The sequence below is a fragment of the Nycticebus coucang genome, chromosome 6 (assembly GCF_027406575.1).
Source record: "Nycticebus coucang isolate mNycCou1 chromosome 6, mNycCou1.pri, whole genome shotgun sequence".
Taxonomy (NCBI): Eukaryota; Metazoa; Chordata; class Mammalia; order Primates; family Lorisidae; genus Nycticebus; species Nycticebus coucang.
In genome coordinates, this window is record NC_069785.1 from 111,646,011 (window position 1) to 111,662,793 (window position 16,783).

General features: G+C 40.6%; 1 protein-coding gene across 2 annotated transcripts in view; it reads left to right on the forward strand.

The window, feature by feature from the left end:
* ELMOD1 (ELMO domain containing 1) overlaps positions 1 to 16,783 on the forward strand; it is a 68,361-nt gene that overhangs the window by 22,915 nt on the left and 28,663 nt on the right. For both annotated transcript variants that reach the window (XM_053595679.1, XM_053595680.1), the window contains exons 2-4: positions 4,878 to 4,978; positions 16,279 to 16,424; positions 16,561 to 16,589. In XM_053595679.1, the coding sequence (XP_053451654.1) occupies positions 4,962 to 4,978; positions 16,279 to 16,424; positions 16,561 to 16,589 (192 nt within the window). In that variant the 5' untranslated portion in view covers positions 4,878 to 4,961. The remainder of the gene's footprint in view (positions 1 to 4,877; positions 4,979 to 16,278; positions 16,425 to 16,560; positions 16,590 to 16,783) is intronic.

A 16,783-nucleotide genomic window follows, 5' to 3' on the forward strand; every position in this document is an offset into this window, starting at 1 on the left:
AAAGAAAAGAAAAGAATCAAGAGAGCCACTCACTAATGCACAGTGTGTACCCGCCACTGTGGAAGCAGCTTCCGTGCTTGGGTTTGTTCAGTCCTTAGAACAGCCTGACAGAGTAGTTGTGATTACTCGCCGCAGTTAGCAGGATGGACAGGATGAGTAAACTTGTCAGAGGCTACCACTTGGCTGGGGGCAGATCCTAGATGTGAACTCTCCATCTCTGAACCCTGTGGTCTTAGTGACCATGCACACTCCCTGTCATATTTGCCAGCTTTTCCCTTGACTAGTAAGGGTCCCTCCCGGTGGGACTAACATATGTGGCATTACTCAGCACAGGGCTGGGCACACAAGCATTCAAGAAGCTTTTGTAATGGATAAATTTAGGAACTACTAATCCCGCATCATTATGAAATAAAACTTTTTACAAAAACCTTTTTTAAATGAGGTAAAATATACATATATGATGTTCCATCTTTGCTATTTTTAAGTGTACTGTTGAGTAGGAAAACTAATTAGCTAACTGAAATTAAGCCATTTAATTTGGGGTAAAAGTTTCTTCAATTGATAAAATGTTTCTAAAATATAATGCATTCTTTGCTACCTTAGGCGTAGAGGAATTTTAATCCTAATGACAAAAAGCTACTGTTATGAACAACAAGTGTTGTATTTGCTAATTAGTAATTTCTTCTGCATTTTTTTGAGACAGAGTCTTACTATGTTGCCCTAGTTAGAGGATTGTGGTGTCACAGCTCATAGCAACCTCAAACTCTTGGGCTTAAGTGATTCTCTTGCCTCAGCCTCCCAAGGAGCTGAGACTACAGGCACCCACCACAACACCCAGCTATTTTCTGGTTGCAGTAGTCGTTGTTGTTTAGCAGGCCCAGGCCAGGCTCAAACCCGCCAGCTTCAGTGTATGCAGCCGGCACCCTACTCACTGAGCTATGGGTGCCAAGCCTGCACTATTGACTATTGTTTTAATTACCAGATATATGCTGAGAAAGCCAAAATCTTCGTCCCTTATCTGGACTGTTCTCCTGACCTTTATATCCATGTATTTTTGCTCTACACAAAAGTTCAAAATGTCCCAAGGCCTTTTCCATGCTCAGATCCCCAAATCTGCTTCTTCAGAATTCTCTGTCCTACCCTGTTTCCCCGAAAATAAGACAGTGTGCTCCCAAAGATGCGCTAGGTCTTATTTTCAGGGGATGTCTTGTCTTTCCTGTAAGTAGGTCTTATTTTCGGAGGATGTCTTATTTTCGGGGAAACAGGGTAGTGACTAAGTCCACTGTCTATCCATTTGCCAGCCATTAACATAGGCATAATGTTTGACTCCTTTTCTTCTTTTCCTTCACCAAGCTCCGACTCAGTCAATTAACAAAGATACTATCAGTTCTACCTTCTAAATATCTCTCAAATCCTTCCTGCTCCTGTCTCTGTCCATTGCCTTTGAAACGGTCATTTGGCAAAACTTGCCCTTTTCCGTTAGGTTGGTTTGCCCAAAAGATCAACCCACAGTTACGGTAGATCAATAAGAAAGGTTTATTTCCAAATAACATGTGCATACGGGGAACCACAAGAATGATTTCCCAAAATCTCAGTAATGGTAGCGGCTCTTAGAGATGTCTAAGGGAGAGGGGAAGAGTATGGAAAGTGTACTTGTAGCATTTGGTTGCTGGGGGGAAATGTGTGTCAATGGGTAGAAACAGATTGATTTGCAGATTAACCCGAGACACAGGTCTCCTGCTTCAAATGACCTGAGGGCCAGGTCTATGTGATAATGAGTCCAGCAGCCCCTTTTCTGGTTCTAAATCAGGTTACTCAGGTTTTGTAGAGGAGAAGCCAGTGCTTTCTGATCAAAAATGGCCTTTATACGTAAAATACTCTTTATACCAAGGAATCATATTTTGAAGTGAAATTTCCTTTGCTCCTCCACCTTGTCCTGCCTGGGTTATTGTAATGAGATTGTAAATGGTGTCCAATACTCAGAATTTCACCACAGCACCATTTATTCTTCTACAATCAGAGCATATGTTGTAGACCAGAGATTTGATCATGCACGTTTCTGCTTGAAAACTTTCAATAGTTTGAATTCAATAAGGTTTGAATTTCTTTGCCATTGCTTGAGGGGTCCCCCAGGATCTGACCCCTGACTTGCTTTTGCGCATCTAGCCATCCCGTTTCCACCCGTGCCTCTGGCTGAGCACCAACACTAAGTCCTGTTGAACCTTCCCGCAGACACACTGTGCGTTCTGCTCTAGGGCTGTGGGTGTGCTGGCTGGAGAAGCACCAACCTTCAGGACTGGCGTCTCTGTGTCCCGCTGTCCCTGGGCCTAGTTCCCTTGTCACGCTGTGTTTACCTGTGATCTTCTCTCCCCTCCTCCCTCAAGACTGCTGGGTCCCCATGGTGGAGCCACGCCCCTTCTCACCCTGTAACCCTAGTGCCCACTCAGTGTTAAACCATCGCGGGCATTGACATGTTCTAATAAACTTTTAATTTTAGAATAGTTTTAAATTTACAGAGAAGTTACAAAGATAGCACAGGAGAGGTCCTTTATACCAGCACCCAGTTTCTTCTACCGTTAACATCTTACATTAATATGATATATTTGTCACAACAAATGGGTCAGTATTAGTACCTCATTATTAACTAAAGTCCATTCTTCACTCAGGTTTCCTTAGATTTTACCTAAGGTGCTTTTTCTATTCCCAGATCCCGGTCGGGATACCACATCACACTGCAGTCCTGTCTCCTTAGGCATGGACCTCTTGGCTGTGACAGTTTCTCGGATGTTCCTTGTTTTTTAAGCTCTTAAGAGCTGCAAGCAGTACTGGTTGGGTGTTTTGTGGAACGCCCCTCTATTGGAGTTCTGGTGTTTTTCTCATAATTAGACGGGTTGTGGGTTTGAGGGGGACCACAGAGCTATCAGGTCATACCAAGGTCACCCCCCATAAACATGGTTGCTCACTGGCGATGTTGGGCTTGATCACCTGGCTGAGGAAGTTTGGTCAGGCTTCTCCATTGTAGTTATCCCCCTCCCCCTTTCCATACTGTACTCAAGAAATATCCAACATACACTTCAGGGGGAAGTGATCATTAGTCCACTTCCTTGATGGCAGAGGATCTACATAAATATTTGCCCATCGGGAGCACTTTCGTGGGTGTAATGTTTATCTGATGTGCCCTATTTTGTTTTTCTTGAGCACTTCTTGACTCTCTGGCACAATAAGGTGTCTTTGGTTCCCCCTACCCTGTCCCAGCCCTAGAATCAAGGAGCCCGGGTTCCATTTGTTGTTGATTGTGTTTGAAACCACAATCTTAAGTTTTGGGTGGGCACTGACCAAATTAAATTAAAATTTGGATTCATTTTTACAAACCACAAAAGTACGAAGTATTAATATATGTTCTGACCACCTAAAATGAACAAATATTTTCTCTTTAGTTTGCTTCTGACATAGTTTAACATGCATCAAGTTGAAGGCCATTTTATTCCTCCCAATTCCAAACCCCTCCCTCTCTTCCTAGAAGCAACCACAATCTTAAGTTGGTATATAGATATTTTTTTCAAGCATGCATGGAATATGTATATATAGAGAAACAAATATATCTTAAATAGATGACTGTTTAAAAGCTAAATGTGAGTTCCCACATGCTGGGCTGTTCTTTATTGGCAGCTGTGTCTCCACTTAAGCCCTGGACCACACTCTCAGGCCCTTGCTACAGCTGGAGCCAGAGTCTCATGGTCCCTTCTCGCGAGAGATGCCGCCTTTCTGCTGTTGCTTTTAGCCACTCTCTTCCTGGTCTGTTTCATACCCTCTCCTCCCAGCTTGACTTCATAGGCCTCCCCTTGTGTCCTTCTTACCAGGAGGAAAAAGACCAGCATTCTGATGTGTAGGCTTTGGGAAAGCAAGTTGTACACTGAAAAGTGCCAGACAAATAAAGAACCTTACTGCTCTGTTCACAGTGCCAACAACAACAACAACAACAAAAAATGGGGTGTGGGGCTTGGGGCATAATTCATTTTTGAAATTTCTAGTTCTTTAGCAGCTATTTTTTGCAGCTTTTTGGCAAGGCTGGGTTTGAACCCGCCACCTCCGGTATAGGGGGCCAGCGCCCTACTCCTTCAGCCACAAGTGCTGCCCTAGCAGCTATTTTTGAACTGAAATATATTGTCAGTTGCTTCTGGTTATTTCTGAATTAGAAGGTTGAGGGTGCCAGATTGAAGATATCTGGAAATCTGGATAATTTCATCATTCTTCATTTTAAGTTTTCTTATAAATACTGTTCCTTAAGATACAGTATTTATAGGCTGGACGCAGTGTAATCCTCACACTCTGGAAAGCCAAGATGGGAGGATCACTTGAGCTCAGCAGTTTAAGACCAGCCTGAACAAGAGTGAGACCCTATCTCTACTAAAAATAGAAAAATGAGCTAGCCATTGTGGCAGGCGCCTGCAGTCCCAGCTACTTGGGATGCTGAGGCATTAGGTTCGCTTGAGCCCAGGCTTCGAGGTTGCTGTGAGCTAGGCTGATGCCCTGGTAATCTAGCTTGGGTGACAAAATGAGACCCTATCTCAAAAAGAAAAAAAAAAAAGATGTTAAGTACAATACCCAAAATAGAGAAAAATCTTACCATTGAAGAAGTTGCTCATCAAACTAATGATTTCTTCAGCAAATTACTTAAAATAAAAGGCTAATTGTATAATTATAAAATGAAAGACCGCAGCTATGGTCTCCATCCATTGAATTGCGTTGCTGTGTGGACAATTCAGTCTATAATGTTTTGGGTGGTAACATGTTGTCTGCTTACCTCAGCAAATAGAAATCTTAATTTGGGGTTTCTAGCTCCCTTATTAGTAAATGTATCTAATTTCTTTCCACAGTTCATCCCTATTTGACAAAGGCAATTTTGGAAGCATTTACCTGAACACAGTTTGCACAGCATCTGGACAGTCAACTCGGGCACAATGAAGCACTTCCTGAGGTAAGTAGCTCCCTGATGAGCCTCTAAAGCAGAGAAACTTCCTGCTGGTGGGAGTAATCTTACTGTTCACCATTTATGATCCTATAACCAGGTCTCTTAGGATCCCATAGAATAGCATTGCATTTTGACTGGGAGTAATCTGGTCACAAGGCTCCTGCACTAACTCCCTCATGTTGAAGCTTGCAGACCACAAGAGACCATGGGCACCAGGTCTGGGTACTTGGGGAAGCTTGAGGCCATGTGTATCTGCAGAGCGGTGAGCTGCCTGCCTGCAAGTTGAGGCTTAAGGAATTAGCAGGCAGTGAATCAATTAATATAACATATATTGATCATTTTCCTGAAATCAATGATTTTAAATATCCCTAAATTTAGATTTTGGTTGGCTGCCTATCCATACAGGCATTAAAAAAAATTTTTTTTTTGTCAAAGTATGTATTCTAAGCTTCTGCTCTTCCTGCCTCTGTAATATCTCTGAAGTCTGTATGAATTGTTGGTTCCCTGAAGATTATGCAATATGTTTTATGTTGGTGTTTGGGGTGGTCTTGTTTTGAAAGCCATTTGGCTGGACTTGTAGTGATAATTATTTTCAAGGGTGTTAATTACCATCCACTCTTCTAGTAATGAAATTCCCAGAGACATTTTATATAATATTAAAATATGAGAAAATAAAGTTCATCGGGTCATGAATGTTAGAAAATACAACGCACTTTCTAGAAGATTAGGCTTGTTTTTCTTGAGACAGTCACCTGCCTTTATTATACATTCCCATTTTTTTTTCTAAGCAAATAATTGCTGGGCTTGCTGCTTTTAGGAAATGATTTGATTCCTTCCATGGCTGTAATTTAAAAATTTTTCCCCATTGGTTTTGGTTCCATCATTGTTTTGGGGTTGCTTGGATCAGTTTTTGTGGGGTTCACCATGCTTCGGTGCAGCTACCTGTGTTTGCTGGATCTTAGAATTGTAAAAACCTCACCAGAGGTTTCTATGAAACTATTCACAAGTATCAGCATTTGTTTTATTGTACAGAATATTTCCCAGTCTGTTTATCTCAACTACATAAAAAATTAGTATTTGAAAAATCACTAGAACATTTGCCCGCCAAGTGTTTGCCCTGGTATGTTCTTGGTTGTCATGGTAATTAACTGATCTGTTTATACATTCATGAGACACTGGTACTTAGGACTGCCTCCTGAATGCAAATGTGGTGTCTTTTAGCTGTAGAGATACGTTCACAGAAAGCTTTAGTTAGACTTACTGTTAGAAACAGCTCAGAAGTCAGGAGCTCCCTTCATCAAAGGGAGCGGAGGTGGTGGCAAGGCCTGTGCCAAGCCCTGGACTCCTAAAATAATTCTTCTCAATTTGTCTTAGAAGAGCCTGAGCAGCCTCAAAACCAGCCATTTTAGGAGAAATAGCAGCCTTTGCTTCTGCCACTTGTGTTGCTACATGGCACAGGTGCACACTCTCTATGGTAGAGTTGTTGTTTTTGTTTTTTTTTTGAGACAGGGTCTCACTTTGTCACCCTTGGTAGAGTGCTATGGTGTCATAGCTCACAGCAACCTCAAACTCTTGGGCTCAAGCGATTCTCTTGCCTCAGTCCCCCGAGTAGCTGGGACTACAGGCGCCAGCTATTTTTTTTAGAGGAGGGGGGTCTCGCTTCTAGCTCAGGGTGGTCTCGAACCTGTGAGCTCAGGCAATCCACCTGCCTCAGCATCCCAGAGTGCTGGGATTATAGGCGTGAGCCACCATGCCTAGCCTGAGATTATGTTTTAAAATTAATTTGTTTATGATGATTTAGAACTGGTAGTGAAAATCTACCATTGTAATTCTGCACAGAGTAGCACTAAGTATAATAGAACCCACACATCCCTCTTATGTGTTCTGATAACAAATTTTTCTCTTTTACCTTGGCACATAGGCCGGGCGCTGGCTCACACCTGTAATCCTAGCACTCTGGGAGGCTGAGACGTGTGGCTTGCCTGAGCTCATGGGTTTGAGACCAGCCGAGCAAGAGCGAGACCCTGTCTCTACTAAAAATAGAAAAATTGAGGCAAGAGGATCACTTGAGGCCAAGAGTTGGAGGTTGCTGTGAGCGATGACACCACAGCACTCTACCCAGGGCACAGCTTGAGACTCTATCTCAAAAAAAAGCAACAAAACTTGGCACATGTACTTTATAATTATCATTTGGCATCGATTATATGAAGCTGAATCTAGGGTAACAGATTGCATATCAAGAAAGAAACTTGAAAATTTTTTATTAACCACTGGTTTTTAATAATCTTAGTTGATTGTTGCTTTTAGCTTTAGTTTTTGTTTTTAACACTTTTTAATTAACTTATAATGTATGTGCATACGTTATATGTTAATATTTGTGGGCTCTGGAAGGGATAAGATGGGAAGAAGTACTAATCCTGCATTACAAACAGTATCAGAACTAGAAGGCTGTTTATTCCCTGCAGTCCCTTCCCACAGATGTTGGGCAATTTTGTTTGAACCAAAGGGAAGGTTATGTAAACATAGCCTGGATAAATCAGGTGTTAATTCTTGAGTTCAACAAATATATTATAAAGAATGAAGAGTTGACTTTCTCTGAGAAGAATTCAGTGTTATTTAAAATTCAGCGTTATTTAAAAGCCCACAGAGTGATTTATCTGTCAACTTCCAAGATATTGTACAATGAAGGGCTTCCACAGCTCTAGAAGAAATCTTCAGAAACCAGGCTGTGGGAAAGAATGGATTTTGATCTACATTTAAGATGCATGATGCTCAATTGCTGCCATCAGATATGTAAATAGTATAACTATTCAGAGCATAAAGGAATGGAAAAAATACTCACCATGTATTAAAAATTACATGAGATATACAAAATAAATGCTACTGGATCAGTACACCAGCTAAAGGATGCATTTAAAATTGAGAGTAGATAGGAGATATTGGAGATGTGCGTCATAGTCATCTGATCTGACTCTAGTCTTGGTCTGCATGAAAGTAAAACATGAGATCAGATGGATAAGAAAATTACGTAGGCCGGGTCTGGTGGCTCACGCCTGTCATCCCAGCACTCTGGGAGGCTGAGACAGTTGGATTGCCTGAGCTCACAAGTTCAAGACCAGCCTAAGCCAGTGCGAGACCCTGTATCTTAAAAAAAAAAAAAAAAAAATAGCCAGACATTGTGGCCGGTGCCAGTAGCCCCAGCTAGTTGGGAGGCTGAGGCAGGAGGATGGCTTGAGACCAAGACTTTGAGGTTGCTGTGAGCTATGACACCACAGCACTCTGCCCAGGGTATAGGATAAGACTCAGCCTCAAAAAAGTCAAAAAAAATAAATAAATAAAATAAGGATAGAGGATACAGGAGGTGGAGAAGATGCTGTGGACCAAGCAAAGGAAGTATGGCTAGCGCCTCAGACACTAATGTTGGAGGTAGACTCTGTTTAGGGTGAGTAGAAGATAAGGTGCAAAGAGCATGTTGAGGGCAATTCTTGGTCACCTTTGCAAGCACAAGGTAAAACAGCCCAGAAGCGTTGTGACATTTTCACCCCTATTTAAAGTAGACCTCAAAGAGAAGGGACAGTCAGATAGAAAAGCTCCTCTTCCGACTTTACCTAACAAATGCAATCAGTGCAACCTGGCTTATCGTACCCTTAATGAATCCCCAAAAATAAAAAAATAAAAAAAAAGAAAAGAAGATGTGTCAAACGGTCTATAAAACCAGTGTATGGTGCCCCATGATCACATTGATTTACACAGCTATGGTTTAATAAAAAAAAGAAAAAGAAAAATGTTTAAGAAATAAAAAAAAAAAAAGAAAAGCTCCTCTTCCAACACATGCCTGACAGTCAGATAGAAAATCTCCTCTTCCAACACATGTCTGCCTTCTCTGAAAGCCAGAAGTCTATCCAACTCCTGCACCTTACAAATGAGAAAGTCACACAACTCACAGTGGCAAATTGGGACTTAGAGGCAAAGGCTGGACTTTCCATTCAGCACCCACCAGTTCCCACTGGTTTTGAAGGGAAGAAGGTGCAGGGATGTGTAGTTGTTCCAGGATTTGATTAGCATTGCTGGAGGCATGGACTGAGATTATGAGACGGAGGAGCTAAGTCCCAAAAAGGGGAAGGTTATGGTTTGAGCATCCAAATACCTCTCTCTCTGCAGACTGGTACTTTTAGGGATAGTTTTCTCTTTTTGAGGGCACATACACATGTATGTATGTATGTTTTATGTATTATACGTGTGTATGTGTACATATATAACACATACAGATATATAAACACACATACATCTATACACACATAAATTATTTTGTTCCGTGCATTAAAAAAAACAAATACTGTTTCCATGCAATTGTTAAACTATGTCAACCTGAATCTTTTTCTAGGCGATTTTCTGTAGGCAGCCTGTCGAGAGCCTGCCTACACCCCAACCCTCCTGTCTGGACTCACCCTCAGCTTTTTCTTGGTCACTTCCCTTTTGTTAAGCTCCTGCAGAGCACATGCAAGGTGAATGAAAGCTGTGGGCACTCAGCAGGTTGCTGTGAATTTCATTCATTCACCTATGGGAATTTTCACTTTTTTTCAGAAGTGACTAGGACATGCTGATTTTCTAGGCTGTTCATGTCCTTGTGGGATAATCAAGAGTTAGCTTTCCTGTCTAATTTCAGAGGAAAGTACTTTCCTCTGCCTCCTTAACACCCTGGGAATTTTCCTTTTATGGAATCATCACACTGTTGTTCAACTTTTTGTTGTATCATCATTTTCTTTATTAGATTATAAGTTTCTTAAGGGATGTCACGTTGCTTGCAGTGAAATTAAGTTCTTGACTCACACTCACTTTTTCCACCACCCTAATGCCCACTATTTTTTCTTCTATGCTACATGGCCAATCTCATTTTTTTTTGTTGTTCTTGTTTTGTTTTGTTTTGAGACAGAGTCTCAGTTTGTTGCCCTGGGTAGAGTGCTGTGGTGTCATAGCTCACAGCAACCTCAAACTCTTGGGCTCAAGTGATCCTCTTGCCTCAGTCTCCTGAGTAGCTGGGACTACAGGCACCTGACACAACACCCAGCTAGTTTTTCTATTTTTAGTAGAAATGGGGTCTCGCTCTTGCTCAGGCTGGTCTCCAACCAGTGAGCTCAGGCAATCCACCCACCTGGGCCTCCCAGAGTGCGAGGATTATAGGTGTGAGCCATCTTGCTCTGCCTGCCGCCAACCTCATTTTATATTTGTTTAGTTCCAAGAAGGAGTAAGTAAACTACCTTTCAATTACCATTTTGTGTTTTTCCCTCTAATTCATTTTAAGTCTCTTTCCTTCAACTAGTCTAGGTCTTTAACTCAGAATAAATTAATTTATTTACAATAATGAGAATGTCCTCTAAGCTGGTTATTTAAAAATTTTTTGAGCTATATATATGTAGTAAATCTATAATAATAACAGACTCATTCCTTATCCCCTATAGAAGATTTTGAGGCCTATGGAATAGGATGATGGCACATTAATGATATCCCTTGATAACTTTATTTATATATTTATTTAATTTTGCTTATCTTTCAAATATTTTTATTTGGTAATCAAAGTTTATATTTGAGATTACATTTAAATAACTTTTAAATGTCAAACTGTAATATGTTTGCCATTTCTTCTTATCAGTAAGACAAAAGATTATCCAAAGAACAAAAAACAAATCTGAATTTTAATAAAAAATAAATCATATAAAATGTATATATTTAAACTTCAAATTTTTAATTGAATAATATCATCCATAAATTAAGAGAAACTTGTGCCTCCTTTTCTTTGAAAGGATAAACCAACAGTTTATTTATTTTAATTATCCCACAATTGGCTATTGCTCTAGAAGCCTCCAATGTAATGTCCCTGGAATGTAAGGACTGCCCTTTGCTATAGCAATAGAATTTGGAGTAACATCAACCCATGATAGATATATACCCACCAATCCTGTTAATTTTTACTTTTCAGAAGGCAGTGTGATCTCTTTAGCAAAAGGATGGTGGAAAAGACCATGGGGCCCCACACTGCCTGGGCGCAGGGTTTTGGGGCATCTCCCCTGATCTGTGGGGGGAAATACTCTTGTTTTCCTAAAGACCCACAGATGATTGAAACCTCCTTTTAAAGATAGTCCCATTTACAAGGTCAAACACCTGTTGATAGCTGATTGCCAGGACCCCTGATTAGAAACTTCGTTGGAGCCACAAAATGAAACCTGAGAGAGCTTGCTCTTCTTTATGGCCGTTTAGACAAAAAGTATTTCATCTGGGAAACTGTGATGACTTTTGTACTTATCCTTCCTCACCAGTAGTGTACTTCTTGTTTATTACAGGATTTCTTCAAGCAAGAATTAACTTTCATTAACACATTCATTGAAACTGTTCAAAATAAGCCACTTTTATTGTTCTAAAAGAAGACGTCAGAATCATAAATTTAAGATGAAGAAGTAGGGTGGACCCACAGGTACCCACACCCCCTCCCGGTGGTCCCACAGGTACCCACACCCCTCCCGTGGTCCCACAGGTACCCACACCCCTCTCGGTGGTCCCACAGGTACCCACACCCCTCCCGTGGTCCCACAGGTACCCACACCCCTCCCGGTGGTCCCACAGGTACCCACACCCCTCCCGGTGGTCCCACAGGTACCCACACCCCCTCCCATGGCTCCACAGGTACCCACACCCCCCACCCCCAGGCAAGGGTCTGGGGTTCCGGGTGCAGCTCCTCATGTCAGAGGCATCATCCCTGCTGAATGGATTCCTCTAACAAAGTGTTGCAAGACGGGAGCTCGCTTCCATCTGGTAGCAGAGATACAATCCAATTTGAATAATTTACATTGGGTGGCTATTCTGGTTCAAGCTAGAGAATGAATTTTAAATAATAAACGTGATTATAATTGCTTTATGGAAGAACACTGCTGTGAGCTCAGCCATAAACCTCCCTCCGCAGCATATTAATAAATAGCGGTAACAGAAAGCACTGGAAATGGAACACGTGGAGTAGTTCTTATTATAAGTCCGATTCTCCCAGTGTCTGAGCAAAGCATTCATCTTAGGAGGCTACAGTCATTCTTTTCGGAACCCTGTCAAAAAGCTGTGATTAGAAAAACAGGAACAAACCCCTAAAACTGCTGCCTATGCAGGTAGTTATTAAAAAGAGGAGGTGGTGATCAGTATTTTCTCCTTCTAGTCATGAAGATTCATTATTGTTCCTACAAAATCTAACAGATCTTTTCTGTAGTGAGTTGGGGATCTTCCATCAGAACAAAGAAAACTACGTCTAGTGTTAGGGAGAAGAGGCAAATAATGCCAATTAAAACTAAGCTTATTGAGTTGCTGATTCAGACTGGGAGGGAAAAGCAGCACAGGTAGAAACCACCCCCTGAAACCCCCAACCCCGAGCATAGGGTTCAGATGGTGGAGAAGGTGTGGGATGGAAGGATGGGATTAGGGCTGGTGCAAGAAAAGGCAAGTGGGACAGGTCTCCCAGGCACATCTGAAATGCCTCCTTCTGAGGCATGCAGCCAAAAACGCAGGATGTGAGGCAAAATGAATGAGAAGGAGGAAAGGAAACAACCCCAAAGTCCTTAAATTCAAATAAGAAACAGACATACTTTCTCTTTCTCCTTTCTTTGCCCCCTTAGCTTGAGAGCCTTTACAGATGTAGTTCTTAATTTCTTCCCTTTCCAGGTTTACATGCCAAACCAATTTAACATCCCCTCAGAATATTTAATCCTGTTTATTGTTCTGCTTTTGATCCCAAACCGCTCTGTGACTTAAAATAAATCTTCCAGGGTGGTGCCTGTAGCTCAAAGGAGTAGGGCGCCAGCCCCATATGCCGGAGGTGGTGGGTTCAAACCCAGCCCTGGCCAAAAACTGCAAAAATAAATAAAGAAATAAAATAATTAAAAATAAATCTTCCAAAGTAAGGGGCAGTCTAGGTGTTTCCACCTCTGACCATGCCTTACCTGGACCAGGTTTATGAACTAAACACAAAATAAATTACATCTGTCAAAATACTGTTTGATCTGATGATTTGGATTGAAAAAAGGTAGTATCTAGCATAGCAAGCTGGCCTTTTAATGGAATATCTGTGGGCATGTTGACCCATTGGAAAAATAAGGAAAAAAATTGGAATATATTTTGGATAAAAAATTTTAAATATAACTTGGGTAATAAGTACTATTACCAGTTTCTACTGGCATATTATGAAAGGGGAAGCAGTATATAGAAGTCATCTCATAATTGAAGTGGCATTCCTCTTTCCTGATTTGTAATATTGTTCATGATTATTCTAAAGGGAAATGCTGCATTTCACAGCCCGGTGAGCCCAAGAAGTGATGCTTCACCCCTCCCTGCTGTGGATTCGTGTTTTTGTCAGTGTGAGCTTCTTTGGGGGAGTTTAAAAAAAAAACAAAAAAAAACCAGATAAAAGCAAAAAGAATGTAATGTCTTTTCTCTCCTTTTATGTAAGATTGTCTTGATGCAGAACAATAACAGGCATATTTTTCTCATGTGCAAAGAGGCCAGTGGCAGAAATTACAGTTGGGCTGTAGGTCACTTTACTCGTGTCTAGTTCCTGCTACCTGGATGACATTTCTAGGTCTCAAGCCACATCATTGTATAGTCCTGATAGGTCAGGGGAAATTTTCTGTAGCTTAAATTAAGCTATAATAGAATTGGTGTCTTGTTCCTTATCATCAGGACCCTCTTCTCTAGGAAGATTTAGTCTTATAAGTCTTATAAGAACCAGATTATCGGCGGAGGGAGGGTGACCGGTGGGATCACACCTGCTGTGCATCTTACAAGGGTACATGTGAAACTTAGTAAATGTAGAATATAATTGTCTTAACACAATAACTAAGAAAATGCCAGGAAGGCTATGTTAACCAGTGTGATGAAAATGTGTCAAATGGTCTATAAAACCAGTGTATGGTGCCCCATGACCGCATTAATGTACACAGCTATGATTTAATAATAAAAAATGAAAAATAAATAAAAAAAAAAAGAACCAGATTATCATGTGATCACACCTGTGCTATCGTTCTTGGAAGGCGGCTTTGTTTCAGGTGTGAGCTCACACATGAGGCCCACTTCACTGAAGGTTGCACATGAAGTGAATACCATGGAAAGCTTCTATCCCTGCCTGCATAATAAGAATAATGCCTCCCAATAATTAATACCACTACCATTTGGCTGGGGACCAGTTAACAAAGAGATTGCTCAATCATTTTTTCTGGCATACCTATTCAGTATTTGGAAAATGAAAACCTTCCAAGAGATCAAGTTAAGGTTTTATAAATCATCTCACTTGTCTAATTAAAATGTTCCACTAAATTTATTTTTAGGTTTTTTTTTGGAAGCTGTTAACCTAAATCCTAACAGATCTTAGAACATATTTGACTGGAACAGTTGAATGTTAAACTTTACAATATAGTAAACCCATTTTTGGTCTTTTCAGCGCAATCTGGCTGATTTTGTACTGATTACACATAGAAATTTTATATGCACTTTTGTAATGGCTTTTGGTGACCACTTATACATTTTAATTTTTGTTATGCCTTTCATTTTTCTTAAATAAAATAAAAATATTTATTATAGAAGAAATACTTAATCAAAGAAGAAAATAAAAACTGCTGATCATTTCATCACCTACCAATACCACTATTAACATTTTTTGTTGTCTATCCTGCTTTATACATTAGTATTAAATTTTTTTAAAGGAAAAGTAGATAATTTCATACATATGCTTTGTAACTTTTTTTAACTTGGTGAATGAATCATGGACAGTCATGTTATTAAATATCCTAGGACACTGAGGATATTTCATTGCCTGCAAAGTATTCCATTGTGTCACCTGAACGTAGCAGCTTGGTTGCTTCTACTGTTTCTTTCCATTTCTTTTGCATTTATTATGAGATACAGACCTCATGCCTTTGTACAAACCAGACTGTTAGAATTTTCATTTTTAACACAAAGCTGTTGAGGATAGGCAACCAAAGCAATCTGAGCAAAGGAACACAGCCAAAGGAATGGATCACACACCATTGTCGAGTCTATTAATTAATTAATCCAATTCATCTGAATGACCATGGGTCCTCTTATTTTAGAGCTGGCAGGAATTAGTGAACTTGTGAGAATAAAAAAGAAATCTCATAGAAATTACACTAATAGGCCGTACATGGTCACTCACGCCCATAATTCTAGCATTTTGGAAGGTTAAAGCGGGAGGATTACTGAAGACCAGAGTTCAAGACCAGCCTGAGCAACAAAGTGAGACCTTGTCTCTACAAAAAATAGAAAAATCATCCAGGCCTGGTGGTGGGCACTGAGTAGTCCCAGCTACTCAGGAAGCTGAGGCACGAGGATCACTTGAGCTCAGGAGTTCAAGGCTGTAGTGAGCTGTGATGATGCTACTGTACTCCAGCCTGGGCAGTACAGCAGGGCCTTGTCAAAAGAGAGAAAGAGGGAGAGAGAAGTTCCTGAATAATAGGTCCTCTTTACTTCTGACTCTTGAGTCATTTTGAGACTTGAACAATGCCATGAAGCAGTAGACACTCAACATTTTTAAAATGAAAAGTCATCATAAAGACATTTACCTGTGCTGGAGAGAGGTGAATACACAGAAGCACATTATTGGTGACAGGGTAGTTGATAGTTTGTTGAGGTATTAGAGTCAGGTAAGGTGTGCAATAAAGAAACCTTTCTTTAGCAAGGGCCAAAAACTTCTCAGGTAGTTCTGAAAAGTTTAAATTAGAGAAGGTTATTACCTCTAAGGAGAATCAATGGCCAGCAAGTCCAGGGAGTGTTATGATTGGTCAGCAGAGGAAGCAGGTGGCCACACAGCCAAGTCCTCAAGGGGGACAGTGATCCCCAAGGGCTGGAGATGACCCAGGGCAGGCTGACAGGCTGTTCATGGAGGCAACAAGAGAACGCACTCTTCCTCCGTGTCCAAGGGAGAGGGAACTCCTAAAACACAAGCTATATTGAAGGACTGTGTATTTCAAGGTACTGATTTATTTCCAGAATGCTTTTAGGCAACAGTGGAAAAATAAAGGATTTCAAGGAATGCTTCACCCTCAGTTTGATGGAATATAAAATTTACTAGAACAGGGCATATGGAGTTGCACAAAGTCATAGTCAGTTTACTGCAAATAACTAACATGGGATTAGAAGCACACACTTGCAAATCCGGAGTCTAATGGTTGTTTGTCTCCTGGGCTGCTTTTCCTGCTGGTGGTGGCTTCTCTCTTTGCCTTCCAGACTTCTATCGGAAGGTGCTATCTTTTGTTTTTTCACAGAATGTTGATCCAGGTATGCCTGTATTTTTACTGTAAGTTTTTGTGGCGCTGCCTGAAATTTGTAATGAGGAAGCTAACTGGAAGATGTGAACTACAACGGATCTGTTACAATACCAAGCCTGGAGCTTCTAGAACCATGAAAATCGGTAAGCATGAAACAAAGAAGTCAAGTAAAACAGAGCCGGTGGGATTAAGGGTGCAATGTTATATTTCAGAATGGTGATTTAAAACCATTTGTAAAGAATAATTTTGGAATAACTATTTTTGTTACTGCTTTAACAGAAACATCATTAAGGGATTCAAAAAGTAAGGTAAGCAAAATCATTTCTTTATTTTTTAGCAATTTTTCACTTGGAGGCTTACCTATCATAAAAAGTAAACAGTTTAAGAAACAAAAATCTACCATTGGCTATGAAAACTAATGGAAACTTCCATCTGAAAGAATCATTTGTCCGTGATAAATTACTATACTTTTTACATGAGAACGGCCATTGTAGGAGAATTT